Source organism: Zea mays, chromosome 8, assembly GCF_902167145.1.
Source record: "Zea mays cultivar B73 chromosome 8, Zm-B73-REFERENCE-NAM-5.0, whole genome shotgun sequence".
NCBI lineage: Eukaryota > Viridiplantae > Streptophyta > Magnoliopsida > Poales > Poaceae > Zea > Zea mays.
In genome coordinates this window covers 173820762-173834299 of record NC_050103.1, presented here as the reverse complement: position 1 = coordinate 173834299, position 13538 = coordinate 173820762, and the positions used below count along the sequence as shown (strand labels likewise).

At 42.5% G+C, this 13538-nt stretch overlaps 1 protein-coding gene across 1 annotated transcript; it reads left to right on the top strand.

Annotated features, from left to right (window-relative positions):
• Positions 1–1683: 1683 nt before the first annotated feature.
• Positions 1684–2710, top strand: LOC100274887 (uncharacterized). Its single transcript, NM_001149146.1, has one exon. It carries the CDS (start codon positions 2064–2066, stop codon positions 2544–2546), a length of 483 nt encoding a protein of 160 aa, NP_001142618.1. The 5' UTR covers positions 1684–2063; the 3' UTR covers positions 2547–2710.
• The last annotated feature ends 10828 nt before the right edge of the window (positions 2711–13538 follow it).

Sequence of the window (13538 nt, the reverse complement as noted above, 5' to 3'; positions counted from 1 at the left end):
CAGGGATCAGGGATCATTTCCCCGATAAATCTCATATCACCTTTTTCAAGTAAGCGCAATAGGGTACACTACGGTCGTACTGTTAGGTCGCATTAGTTTTCTCACAACCGTACGTCATAGTTATAGTTGTGCGTCATAGAAACCATAGAAGCCATCTCTCGTAAAACCCTACCCTTTTGGCATAATTAGTTATTGATACATGCAGTAGTTTTCTATAGTTGTACGTCATAGAACCCACACCTTTTCGAACCAAACATATTTTAGGTTAAGATAAGTGTTAGCTCGCAGTAGTTTTCATACAACTTACAGGTAGAGTTAGATTTTCAGAAATCTATAGCCGAACCAAACAGACCCTTAAATTTTAATAATCTTATTTCAAAAGACGTTGGATTTAAATATGTTAGTTTTTGCCCGTTTGTTGTTCCAGTTTTTTTTTCAGAATTAATCTGAAAAAGTAGAAGTTGTTGATACCTAGCTTTAGCTAGTTTTTGTAACTCAGTCAACTATAAATAAATCCAGATTATTAACAACGGAAGGATCCAAATATCTCCGCCGTTTTATCTAGATTTTAGAAACTAGATGTAAGATCTAACAGTTTATTTATCCTTGTACCCTCTTTAAATTTCACTCTACAACTAGTGCGGTCGTGTTTTGAATTTTCATACGGCTGACACGGTCTAACAATCCGGAAGCGAGCGATCAGTATACGCAGCCAGAAAACCCATAGGAAAAATAGCGTAGCGTAGCGCGCGCGCGCGCAAAAGACGACGGCACACCCTGCCTGGCCGCCGTACTGCTGCAGGTCTGCAGCACTGCGACTGACCACGACCTGCACAGGCAACGCAGTCGTCTGTCGTCCCGTCCCAGCGCTCGATCGGGTACCCACCCACCCACATTCCCGAGAAAACGTCCCCCGAAATGGACAATGATTGGTGGCGGCGCGCCGCACCGTCCATGCCGGACACGTCGCGTCCCATGTCGTCATGCCTCGGGCAACGGGCACGCCGGGGCAGGCCCCACTCTGTCCCCTATCCTTCCGCGAGCACCGCCGCCCCGTCCCGCCAATTCCATGGGTCTGTTTGGTTCAATTTTTTTTACCAGCTTTTCTGAGAATCTGACTGTGTAGAGAATTTAAGTATTATTAGGATTACGTGCGAAGAAAGATAAACTTGTCCATAGGACTCAGGATCTAGAAAGTGACGGATTACTACTATTACAATAACTCAACCAATTATGTGTTTATGTTGATTTTGAATGATTTTTATCTAAACGAATTTTATAAAAGCTGGCTAAAAAGTTAAGTGTTTGGTTCAGCTTCTAGCTTCTGATGGCCAGAAGCCCCCAAGAAGCTGAACCAAACCGGGGCCATGTCTCCCCGTCGCGTCGCGTCGCCTTGTCTGGGAGCTCCAGCACTCAGCAGTTCATCGCGGCCCTTGCTAGCTGCCAGCCTCAAAAGAACTGCGAGCTCGGCCACCTCTCGCTCTGCTTTTATTACTTTTCCATCTCCAGCCTCGGCTAGATCCTGCTTGCTCGCTTCCACTGTAAATATAAATATTCTCCGGTCACCATCACCGGCGCAAGGCAACAAGAATATACCGTCTCGTCTCCTGTTGCTCTGGGCTCCGGTTCCCCTCCCTGCTTGCTTTAAAGCTGCAAAGCCCTTGGCGGCTCCGGCTCCTGGTCATATAGAAGAGCGGAGGCCGATCCGTGACCGTGAGCACTCTGCTCTCTGCTGCTCGCTTCTCTCATCCGATCCATGCCACCATAGCGGTCAAATAGACTAGGTCGACCAGCCTTTTTCTTTCAGAGCCTTGTGTCTCCCTTTGCCTCTTTTTCTTTTCTGCTGTGTTCCCAGCTCGCAGCCCTTCCATGCTCTTGTCACATACACTCGCACGCAGGCCGGCCTTTGAGCTGAGACCGCCGAGAGGCATAGCACAGGCACCACCACACACCACCGCACCAGCCCTTGCCGCGTATAAAACGTCTCGTGCGTAGGCGGCGGCGACTAGCTAGGCTGTCCCCGTCACGCATACGCTACGCGCACACTATATTGGGGGGGTTGCATGATCAGGCATCATCCGACCGACGGCATGAGGAGGAAAGGGAGCGACTGTACACGGATCAGCCCAGCCGAGATCACGCCCATGATCTCCCTGCCGTCCACCAGGCGGTCCGCGGGCCGGACGGCGTCGGCGCCGGACCGGGACCGGGAGGAGGAGCGACCTCGGCAACGGCGAGTGCGAGGCGCGTGCGGCTCTCGCCTGCTGCGGACCGCGCGGTGGACGGCCGCGCGCTTCTACAGGCGAGCGCGGGTAAGCATCGCCAGGGCGTTTCGGCCCCCGTCGACGACGGCGGCCAAGAGAGCACAAGCAGGCGCCGGCGCCGCTTCGCCCGACTGCGGCACGCCGGCGAGGCGGCGTAGTAGCAGGCGGCAGCAGCAGTCGTCCGCGCCGACGACGGTCGTCGTCGTCGATGACTCGCACAAGAGCGAAGCGGTGGAGGAGTGCATCAGGTTCATGAACTCGTCGTCGAGGAAGTACCGGTAGAGTCTCTGGAGGTTCCGTGTGCGCGCGGATGCTAGCGGCCTCGTTCTTGTATTTGTTCCTTCCTCTTTTCTATCTCTCTCTCTCTCTTTTTGCCTTTCATCTGTATGCGCATCTGTTCTGATGTACTTGAGAAACATACTGGTTACTTTCATCTTTTGCGTGCCCGGCCTGAAATCTCGTATTGCTAGTTCTATTTTACATTTGAGCGAAACAGCATTTTTCATCTTATTAAGCAGTTATTTGCATTGTGTAACTAGCAGATACTTATTTCAGCCACCATATTACGGTTACAGATATTTTATATAGTATGATCTCACTCTCTTATCCAAATTGATCCAGGATATCTCGCTACCTATAGTTAACTACTAGCTCACACGATCCTTTTATATGGGAGTTAATTTTTCCTCCCTCATGCGTGCCCACAGCCCACGTCAAGAGTTGTGGGGAGTCGTGTGACGTGACCAACGAGCTCTTCCTCAAACCTCCTCTGACCAACGGAGAACGGTCAAAATTCATTTATTACTATTATCCTGTCCTCTTTAATTTTAGTCGCAAATACTCGCAACATGCATGTTATCACCATGATTAGACCACTGTTGTTTCTTTCTTTCGAGGGGAAGAAAAGAAGCATATCTATCATCCCACAACCATGTACAGTGTCGAATCATCACTTTGTTCCTCCCGCAACTCTGGTTTTGCAGTTGGTTATGATGGCTGTCGGAGGTAAACTCCAGCTGGTCGCCCGAGGAGGTCAACTTTAGCCGGTTGGCGAAGAGCACCCGTCTAATTTTAAGAACAAAGGGATACGCGAGAATCTAGAGTGGTTCAGGTTGTCGGAGCGTAATATCATACATCCGCTTTTGAGTTGTATCGCTGGGAGCTCCCATGCTTGTGAGTTTTGAGTGTGAAATTGAGAGAGCTTGTCCCCTTGTATCGTATGTGCCCTCCCTTTTATAGTCATGGGGACACGTACAAGGATGCTGAGCTCCAACAAGTTTGCCCGACAATATAGTATTAAATAACATACAACATCGAGCTTTAAATGATGCGTCAGACAAAGATCTTCTCACTCGGTCGTCGTGCGGATCTTTCGACCAGATGTGCCTCCGTCCTGTCTACCGGCTCGAGTCGGCACCGAAGGAGAGTCTGTTACGTTGACGTGTGTAGGGGTCAGCCATACTGACATGCACATGAGTTAATGGTGACAGAGGTGAACTGCCGCCTCTAGTCGGCGCTGCAGTGGGTGCACTACTCGAGCCAACGGTTACTCATGATGACGCCACCCACGCGCGTGGCATAACTGCTCGCCTCGGTAACCCGTGGTACATTGTGCGACCTATGTGCACTATGCTGACACGCAACCGCTCGCCTAGTTAACGCGTGGTGCGGTCATTCGAACCTGCGCCTCAACCGTCTACGTTGAATGTGGGTGGACGAGCTTGCTTTTAGCCAAAGGCTTGTGCCACATGCCCATGGGCCACGCGGCAGCACCGAACCTCTATCCATGCGGAGAGCGATGACCCAGAGCACACGATATGGCCTGAAGTCTTGGGTCCCCTTGTTAGGGGTCCAGATGAAATACATAGAGTCTGGGACCCTTCTGTGGGGGCCCGAACGGTACATGTTGAGGTCCAGGACCCACCTATGGGGCCCGGACGACATACGTGGGGTTCGGGTCACACCAGCGGGGTTCTAGACTCATAGCAGTAGTTCTTGAGCACTTGCACCCCTAGGACACATGGCGACATCAGATCTGTCCGGCTGTCCCCGAGCGAGGAGCAGGTCCCGAGGCCAATGGTCCCGTTAAATGGGTCCGGACCCATAAGCCTGACTTCTCAGTTCCTCAGTGTGTGGTTACAGGTAACCACACAGGTATCTAGCCTTGGCACAGTAAAAGAGGGTACCGCAATTACGGCGTACTGACAATGGTACAATGTGTCCTCTATACTAGATACAACTTCGCTCATCATCGAATCTAATAGGATGTCCCCACACACTACTAATCTTATTGGCAATCATCTTGGTAACCGCCTTCATGGTGAAGGTCGATACCTTGGCCTACAGACACCATACAATCCAAGAATTACCGGATGGGTACGATTCCATATCCATCCCTTTTTCGAGGATTGAGAAAACCATTCGATTTATCATTTAGGTGAAGAGGATTATTGCTAGGAAGTGGAGTGTAGGTATGATGTTGCATTCTATTCTAAGTTTGTATGTGACTATGTTGTTGTACTAGGATATAGTGTGAAGTGAACATTATTTTTCTTAGTTTGTACTAGAATCTAGAGTGAAGTGAATAATATTCTCCATCCGCTTCTCCTTGTGGTTTTGCTTCACTACCACTTGGAAAACCTTCAACTACAGTGCATGCTTCTTGTGGATCTGCACAAGTATTGTAAGATACCAATCACCCTCCAAAGTTGCTTAGTGTTGTGTATGTGCTTCAATAACCACATGCCTAACCAAATAGTCATAGCTTGCACGTTCAAGAACTGTGTCTCCGAGTTAACATTAAAACAACGCTACAACCATCTATATATTAATTCAAAACTCATGTATAGACATCCATACGATCATTACATGTGACAATTCATCTATATATAGAATTGAGAAGTCCTATTATCTATGCTCCAATTTAGTTTTCAAAGTTATTAAACTTTTACACAAATTTCGTACCTTATAACCTCATATATACTCTATCTAGTAAAAGATAACCAATACACAATGTCAATTAACGTAACTACGTGATTAAATAACTTATATATGGATTCAAAATAACCAAACAAGCCCTCACTTGGGGGCAGCCGGGTAGGTACCGTAGTCACTTCTTGAGTGGCGGGTCCTGAGATCCCGCTGCGAAAAAAGTTTGAAAAAATGCAATTAGGTGTCTGTGGCCCATTAGGGGGATGGAAAACACTTATTTCTGCAATCTTTCAGTTCCATGGTATAGTTTTGATATTTAGAATATTTTTAAATTTAAAAATGAAAATGCTACTTTAAAATCCTAACTGTGCTCTCGCATCTCGTCCGTGCTTCAAACCAGTTGAGCCGCTGGGCTGATCTGGGCTACATCACAGACGAGCCCATAAGCATTATATTCCTGCGACAAGCCTACGAGCACATTTGTTTCCAGCCCTTCCAAACTGAAACGATGGGCTCTGATCAGTACAGGCTTCCTCCATTCCCTTGGCAAGTGATTTTTCCTTATCCAGTCCTGGCCTCCTCCTTTTCCTTTTATCTACTACACCCTCTTTGTCTTCCTTTTGCATCTGCGTGCTTCTCACTATTATAATTTATAACCGTCCGCTGCAACGGAAGAAAGAACTTCCGTGACTTTCATATGTCTTAATGTTATTATGTAAAATTCTAGTAAGCCTGTGTTAAATTATTTGGACATAAATATAGTATAATGTTGATTTTCATAGTACTATTCATGTGTAGTTTCAGTTACATATTAGGTTCCATAAATTTCTTTGAAGGCCTATAAAAATCAATAATTCTAATCTTTAACTAAAGTCGGCAAGTTGTTAGTTGAGAGATCTCTTGTTTTTCACATAATAGTCCTCATCAGAGATTATAGAGATACATCAACTTAGACTGAATTAGACAACAATATGATACTCCCTCCGTATCAAATTAAAATTCGATTCATACAATAATTAATGTATGTGTTCCATATGTGTCTAGATTCACCATAATCTATTTGAATAAAATCAAGTGCTACAACGATTAATATTTTGGAACCAAGGGAGTATAACTTAGTAGCGAAAAACTTGTTTTTTTTATAAAAAAAAACATAGTGTAAAGGCTCGTGATGTTGTTTTTTTCACTGTGCTCATAGCTAGGTGAACATGGATGAAAAAATGAGATAAATCTTGGTTCTTCAATATTAGGTGAAGATATAGATATATGTAGTTGTTTAGTTTTACCTTCTCTTCACTATTGCTACATATAGAAAATTAAGCGGATCGCCAATTAATTTGCAAAAAAAAAACAGAATCAGAAACGTAATAAATTTTAGAAAACTTTACTGGTAAAACGGAAAGTACATAACTCGTTTTTCAAATTGATTTGTTAACCAAACATTCTGCATCACTAGTACTCTTTTTCTTTCCTTTCAACCACTGTACAGCTATTAACCAAAAATCTGCAACACTGTACTTCTCCTTTCCGGCTGGTGAAGGAGTCAGGCAAATCGATTTTTTTTTTCTTCTGAATACAAGTTTGAAACCTGCAAAGCTGTGCACATGGAATGCGGTTCATATATATAGTATGTTCGCTGTTCGCATGCAGATTAAGTGACCAGCAGTAGTACGTAGTCAGTGTGAAAAGAGTGAACAAAAGAAGAGAGAGCATGGCTCAGATGGCCGAAAAGCTAGCTGCAAGCTTTGAAACTCCATGTCCAACGACAAGCGTCCAAAGCAAACTGGTCATGTAGTCATGCATGTAGCCAACAATTTCCTAGGCAAGGAAGCGGTTGACTATATATCATAACACGCTGTGAATTAAGTCAGAACGTTTTCTTAATTATGATGATAGCCAGCAACAGCCAGCTGAGGTTAAAAAATTGAGTACGCGTGGCCGTAGCACGGCGCGCGGTTTGAATATAATCCAACGCGTCCTGTAAAAGCTAGCCTGCGGTGTTCCTACTGCATGCGTCTTTAGATCCCACCAAAACGGCGTACAGTATATTCAGGCGTGAATCACAAGCCACAAACATAAGAAACAAACAGTCAAAAGTTCATGGTATGGTAGGGTCAAATTAAGACGCTCCTCCGATCCTCAGAGTCAGGGCATATATATGCATGCAGTAGTAGATAAAGATTAGTGTGCTAGACCCCCGATCCAAAGAAACTAGTACGTTACAGGAATTACACCATATCTAGGTACACGCATGAATATAAACAAGTATAAAAATGGCTGGAATTTAGATTTGTCATCATCGGTAGAGAGCACAAGGTTAATTAATTTTAGCGCCATGAAGGCGCCACCACCGTACCATGAATGTGTTAAGAAACCTGTTTGGGCCCCGAAGGCCCATGTGGCCCATCTAGCCTAAACCCTAATTGTGCACTATATATAGAGGAGGACACTACCATTTGTTGTAACCAGTGAACAGAATACATGAATGAGAATACAGTTCCTACTATATCTTTGTGTCTCCTGTGTTTGTGATTCCACTTCTAGTTAAGTAGCCTTTGGACTATACTCGATAGCAAAGGGTCCTTAACACGTTATCAGCACCATTGCTCTCAATCCAAGAGTTGACAAAGCAGTAAGACGGTAACTTCACTTGGCAGTAAGAAGTTTTTGCATTTATTTTAAATCTTTTTCTTCCCTCTGGCATAAACACAAATGTACGTATACACATATGGAAATCAAAAGAAAACGCATCCGTAGTTTTCTCGCCGGTGAAGGAAAACAAAGGCAGATTTGCTTGCTTTCCGATTTTTCTGACTTGAAGCTCATAAGCGTGCGAGCAGATGCCGCCGCACCGCCTCACCTCGAATGCGAGAGCGGGAAGCCGGGAACCGTGCCGGCCGTCGCTGCGCCACCAGCAAGTGCGCTGGTCATAGTCACGGACACCACCATGTCACCGCACAAGCAGCAGGTGCCGCCACGACACCGCGCAGGCGAGCTGTCGCCGCCAGAAGTACCAACGCAGGCACTGCCGCGGGCAAGCATGCACACCGAGCAGCCAACGTCGCCGCCTCATGGGCGTGCGCACGGGAGCAGGCACCGCCATACGAGCAAGTGTGCAGCCTGGCTACCCGTGGGCAAGCACATAGGTTAAGCCGTCGTGCCCGAACGCACGTAGGCTGGGCTGTCGACGCCGAAGGCGAGCAGGCAAGGGTAGAAACCGCCGCCACTGCCGTAATCGAGCAAGCGTGGGCCTCGCCGCCACTGCCGCGAACAGGCACGGGCTTCCCGAGCGAGCAGGCCGAGCCGCTGCCGCAGGCAAGCGAGCAGGCTCCGTGCCGTCGCCCCGAGCAAGCACGCTGAACCGCCGCCGCGGGCGAGCCCGTGCGAGCAAGCCGAGCCGCCGTCCGAAAGGCAACCAGGCACAGCGGCCGCCATCCCATGCACTGGGAAGGAGAAAGAAAAAAAAAGGGGCTGGGAAACCCTAAAAACACATTTGAATGGGCCTTTTGGGCCGAAATTTGCAGGTCTCTCCTTAAACTACATGTTTTTTGTTTTTACCTCTTGAATTATAGAAAACTGAAGAGAAATATTTTTCATGCAATAATTGACATTAGAATTATTCGCTATTTATACATTTGAATATTTTACTATTTATTTAGTCTGATTATTGTAATTTTTCTAAACGTTTGAATTATGAATTTGTATTACTTTTGTTCATTTGCTATATTTATCCCTATAGTGCAACAGGAAATTCCTCGTTGTATTGATGAATATTTAATTATATAGCAATATTAAAAAAAACCTAGAATACTTTGAAATTTACAAGAAGTAAATCCTAAAGCATACAAAGTATAACACTTGAAGCATTCTATATTACTTTTTTGCATATGACGTGAAGCATATTGTGATGAGTGTATATTACCGGAAAACACATCACATATTATGGAAGTCCTGCATGAAGTAATTGACTCAATTTTATTTTCTCGAAAGTACATGCAACATTTTATGAATGTATGAATAATCATATCTAAGATGTCTGAAATAACAAGAAGTGTTCTCGGAAATTATGAATTGCAAAGAAGAACTCATGATTAAACTACAATTGCAAGAAGCATTGCCGATGGCGTAAACGGGTCATGGCATTATGAAAATTGAGGTAATTTTATGGTATTGTTTACCTTTATGCAATACATTTATGGAATTATTAGTGTAATTTTTTTGCACTGTTATTGAATTTCATGAGAAGAATACCACATACCACTTATAGTATTGCAAGTGTTTTGTATATATTTCAAATATGGATATATGGGCAATTTCAAGTATTGTCTCCACATGACATATGAATGCACCATCGTTGCTGACTAGTAGTCGCCGACAAGAAGTCGATCGAGGTGTGGCATATAATTGTTGCTGATTTAAAATCGCGGACTTCTACGTCGATCAATTAATATGCACAAGTCTCATGAAGTGGACATATGATCGGTAATTCTCTTGATATAGTTGAAAATATTTGACAAGCAATCTAACACTAGCATATAAACAACAATATCATTCACACGAACCATATAAGGTCATCTTGTTACCTCTAATGTACACAACCTCTTATATTAATTGCATCATTACATGCATGTACCATACCCAATTTCGATCGTATGAATTGCCAAATGAAGGCAAACCAACTTGGTTTTTACCAATGTAGGTTTATTGTCAAACAAGCAAGAAGCAAGTCATGTACACTATGAATGGACCCTCATGAAGAGGTACCCCTTGCCTCTAGTCGTAAAAAAACATGAAGTTGATTGGAGAGGAAAATACTCCAAACAATGGTATTGAAGTAAACATTTGTTTGAGTGATCTTTTATGAACGATCAATATCTCTCGCACCACTTTTAGAATTGTGGATGTAAATATTGCATGAATTAGAAACCCACAAAGAGTAGACCTATTTGGCAAATAATTGCCAACTCTTGTAGAAAAGGCCACATTTTTCTCATCGGTATATATGAATCTTTATTTAGTATATATTTTAAAGTATGACTGATATTTGTTTCCCCTTTAAGAAACCTTGCTTTTATTTGATTGCTATGGAACATGAAAGTAACATAGAAGCATATGTGTCATATCTTGAATACTATGAAAAGTATCTGATTGATATTAAACGTCGAACGAGATGTCAGCACAAAAAAGAATTTTAAGAAGAGCACATCCAAGTGAACCACGAAGGTTATCCACTATAATGTCATTCCTCGAGCATTTATTTTACAATATATGCATAGAATGAAAAATGTGACATTATATCAGCACTTGAAGAAGCATGATCATACGAAGCATCACACTTGTAATAATCTCTCAAGTTTAAGAGAGATCTATAAGAATTTGTTTCAAGAGGAAACAATGAACATAGTATGTTCCCTATGAATTGTTAAGGAACATGGATGTTTTCCATATGAAGTGTCATGAAAGATTGGATGTGAAAATTATTTATGAAAAAAATCCTTTTATTTTGAACATCAATTCCATTCTATTAGAATATTTACACTTGAATTGTCAATTTGTTATTTGGATAAAGAGTTTAGAAGCTCATATATCCTCTTCCTTTGCATAATAGAAGTCACAATTATGTTCGCAAATAATGAGAAGCAATCAAATTGCATGACCACCACATGAGTATCCCCTCAATCAAGAAGATTCATATGAGCACTCTTTGAGCCATGCAGGAAACTTATAATGCAATATTCTCTCATGAAAAGTGCAATTTAAAGAATACTCCTTATCTAGAATGCATCTAGGAGATATCCATGGTGGTGTAAAACCCTTATTAGGGATCTTAAGCAATTATATGTGCCATCTGCTTCATCGAAGTGGTCAAAAGTGAATGCGCTCCTTAGAAAATCACATACCAATGAAGTTGTTAGCATTGCTCATAAGAATTATGGATATATTGGGTAACCATCACTATGAAGCCTAGTAGTATGAAGAAAGATGCAAAATGGAATAAGGATGCACTTAGAAAATATGGTCACAATTGAGGAGTTATTTCTTTTTCAAGAAAAGGACATGAAGTCCATAATTAAAAAAAAGAAAAGGGACATATAGTTCTATTGCATATGACTAGTGCAAGACGTCATAAGAATAACTCCCCAACTTCAAATCTATGGTATATGTACTTACCACAATAATGCCTAATGATCTATTCCACGACATTAGGGGGAGGAAAAGAATACTTGAAATAAGAATGCCGGGAAATCGCTCGAAAAGCCAAAAAGATCCCCGTGCTGCCGTGCAAGACCCACACTAATAAGAAAACTAGAAAATCAAGAAGCCGAGAATTCACATAGAATATTCTCGTCCAATACCAATAAGTAAATTGGAATGTCAAGAAGACATTGGAATAAAGTATTGAACTGCCATTTTGTTTTGTGATTTGTAGAGCGTGATCAAGTCGCACTATTGTTTAGTGCACTAGAGAGGACTTAAGTACCATGAATGGTATTCCTCATCCTATTCTGAGGCCTCAAAGAAAAGGATAGGAAATCTAGTTACTCTAATTCCAAGTACCCGGGGACGCCTGGAGAAAAATGGATAAGAGAGCTTATCACAGCCTAGTCACGAAACACCCCAACGAAATAATGGGGGAACTAGTTGAGAGCTGGTAACTGGAGAGCAGCCTTCTAGCAAGGTGCCTTCAGGATATGAATATACCGGTAAATGAAAAAGAAGAGAAAGCTGAAACAAATTTGAGCTCATCAGCTATTAATAAAGGAGCTTGCTACCGTATTGAGAAATATTGGAGTAAAGCAAGATAAAGTGCATAAAGCACTCCCGTGAATTCTGAAAAGGAATGGTAATACCTGAACAAGAGCAATAGTCATTATGTATCTATCATATAATGCAGACTATCTTGAAAAGATGGCAATCACTGTAGCAAAGATACAATGACCACTAGCAGCTCAAGTTCTTGAAGATCTGTTTTTCCTAATCATGGGCATTATCTCCTTTGTAAGTATGTTTATCTCATTGGCAGAAATCAACTTGAAGTTGAATAAGAGGATGATTAAATAAAGGAAAGATCTTGATTTCGACTTATATATTTATATGCACATGGAAGTGTCATTGACCATAACCTAAGAAAGGCAAATAAAATTAAGCATAGTGTAACTTCGAAAAGTTACCACAAGTATTGAAAGAATCGTGCAAGAATGCAAACATACTCGAAGTATGAGCATGCCACAACTTAAGCATATGGCTTGAGGCATGCTTGAATGAATATTTGAAACCTATACCTTATCATACTGAAAAGGTTCTCAATTATAGAAAAGTGCATTATGAAAATACTATTAATTGGTTGGTCATTTGTGAACCCAGACCTATAAGAACCTAAGGATGAGGGGGAGGAAATACCATGTCGATACACCCAAGGTAGACACTCTATGTGTCATTGTGTTTGATCGGTAATGGCAATAAGTATAAATAAATACCATGCATATGAATCATGAATATACTCCAATATATCCAAAGGGCTAAGAAATTTTGCATTGAAGATCAAGACATGTACCTAAATATGAATATGAATCCCTTTGTTGTAAACTAAAGTCATATTGAAGTCAGAAAGTGGACCTTTGTGTCAACAATGACAAACTCATATGGGAACCAAAGTCTAGCATAAAGATTTGTGAAGATGTATACTTCGAATAAGAAACACTCCACGATATAAGTAATGTGGATTAAGGAATCCCACTACCAACTTATGAAGTAAAGAAGCTTGTGTTGCATAAGTAATGATGGGATATGTGCTATGTATGAAAATCCCATTAATATATGATCAAGAAGGCATATGTTGAACCACGTTAGAGTCTTGCATAATAAGGCACAAGAGCATCTTGTAGATCTCCATTTAAGCATTGCATCCATCATTGAAAGGATGGACTTGAAGCAATTATAAAAGACTTAAAAGTGTGGTTCTCAAGGGGAGAAATTTGCATACTCCTAAATTGAATCTTGAGCATGAAGTTCAAATACCTAATTATAGTCTTAAGATTAAATGAAGAAAAAGGTGATTTGTACTCTTTTCCCCTTATGTGAGTTTTCAATAGAAGTTTCTCACGTATGGTTTTTAATGAGACAAATCATGCAACACAGCAAGCGTGACCCATGTACTCTTTCTCCAAATTTTTCCTATTGGGTTTTTGTGGAGTTTTGGGACATGTGTATCTCGCGTAGAGATGGCAATGGGGACCCGATCCCCGATTCCCCGCGGGGAATTCCTCTATTAGGGGATGGGGATGGGGAAGTTTCTTCCCCCACGGGGATGTAAATGGGGAAAAGTTCTCCCCCGACGGGTAA

Bases quoted from the DNA above. Each gene is read 5' to 3' on its own strand.
- LOC100274887 (NM_001149146.1), top strand. From the start codon at position 2,064: ATGATCAGGCATCATCCGACCGACGGCATGAGGAGGAAAGGGAGCGAC.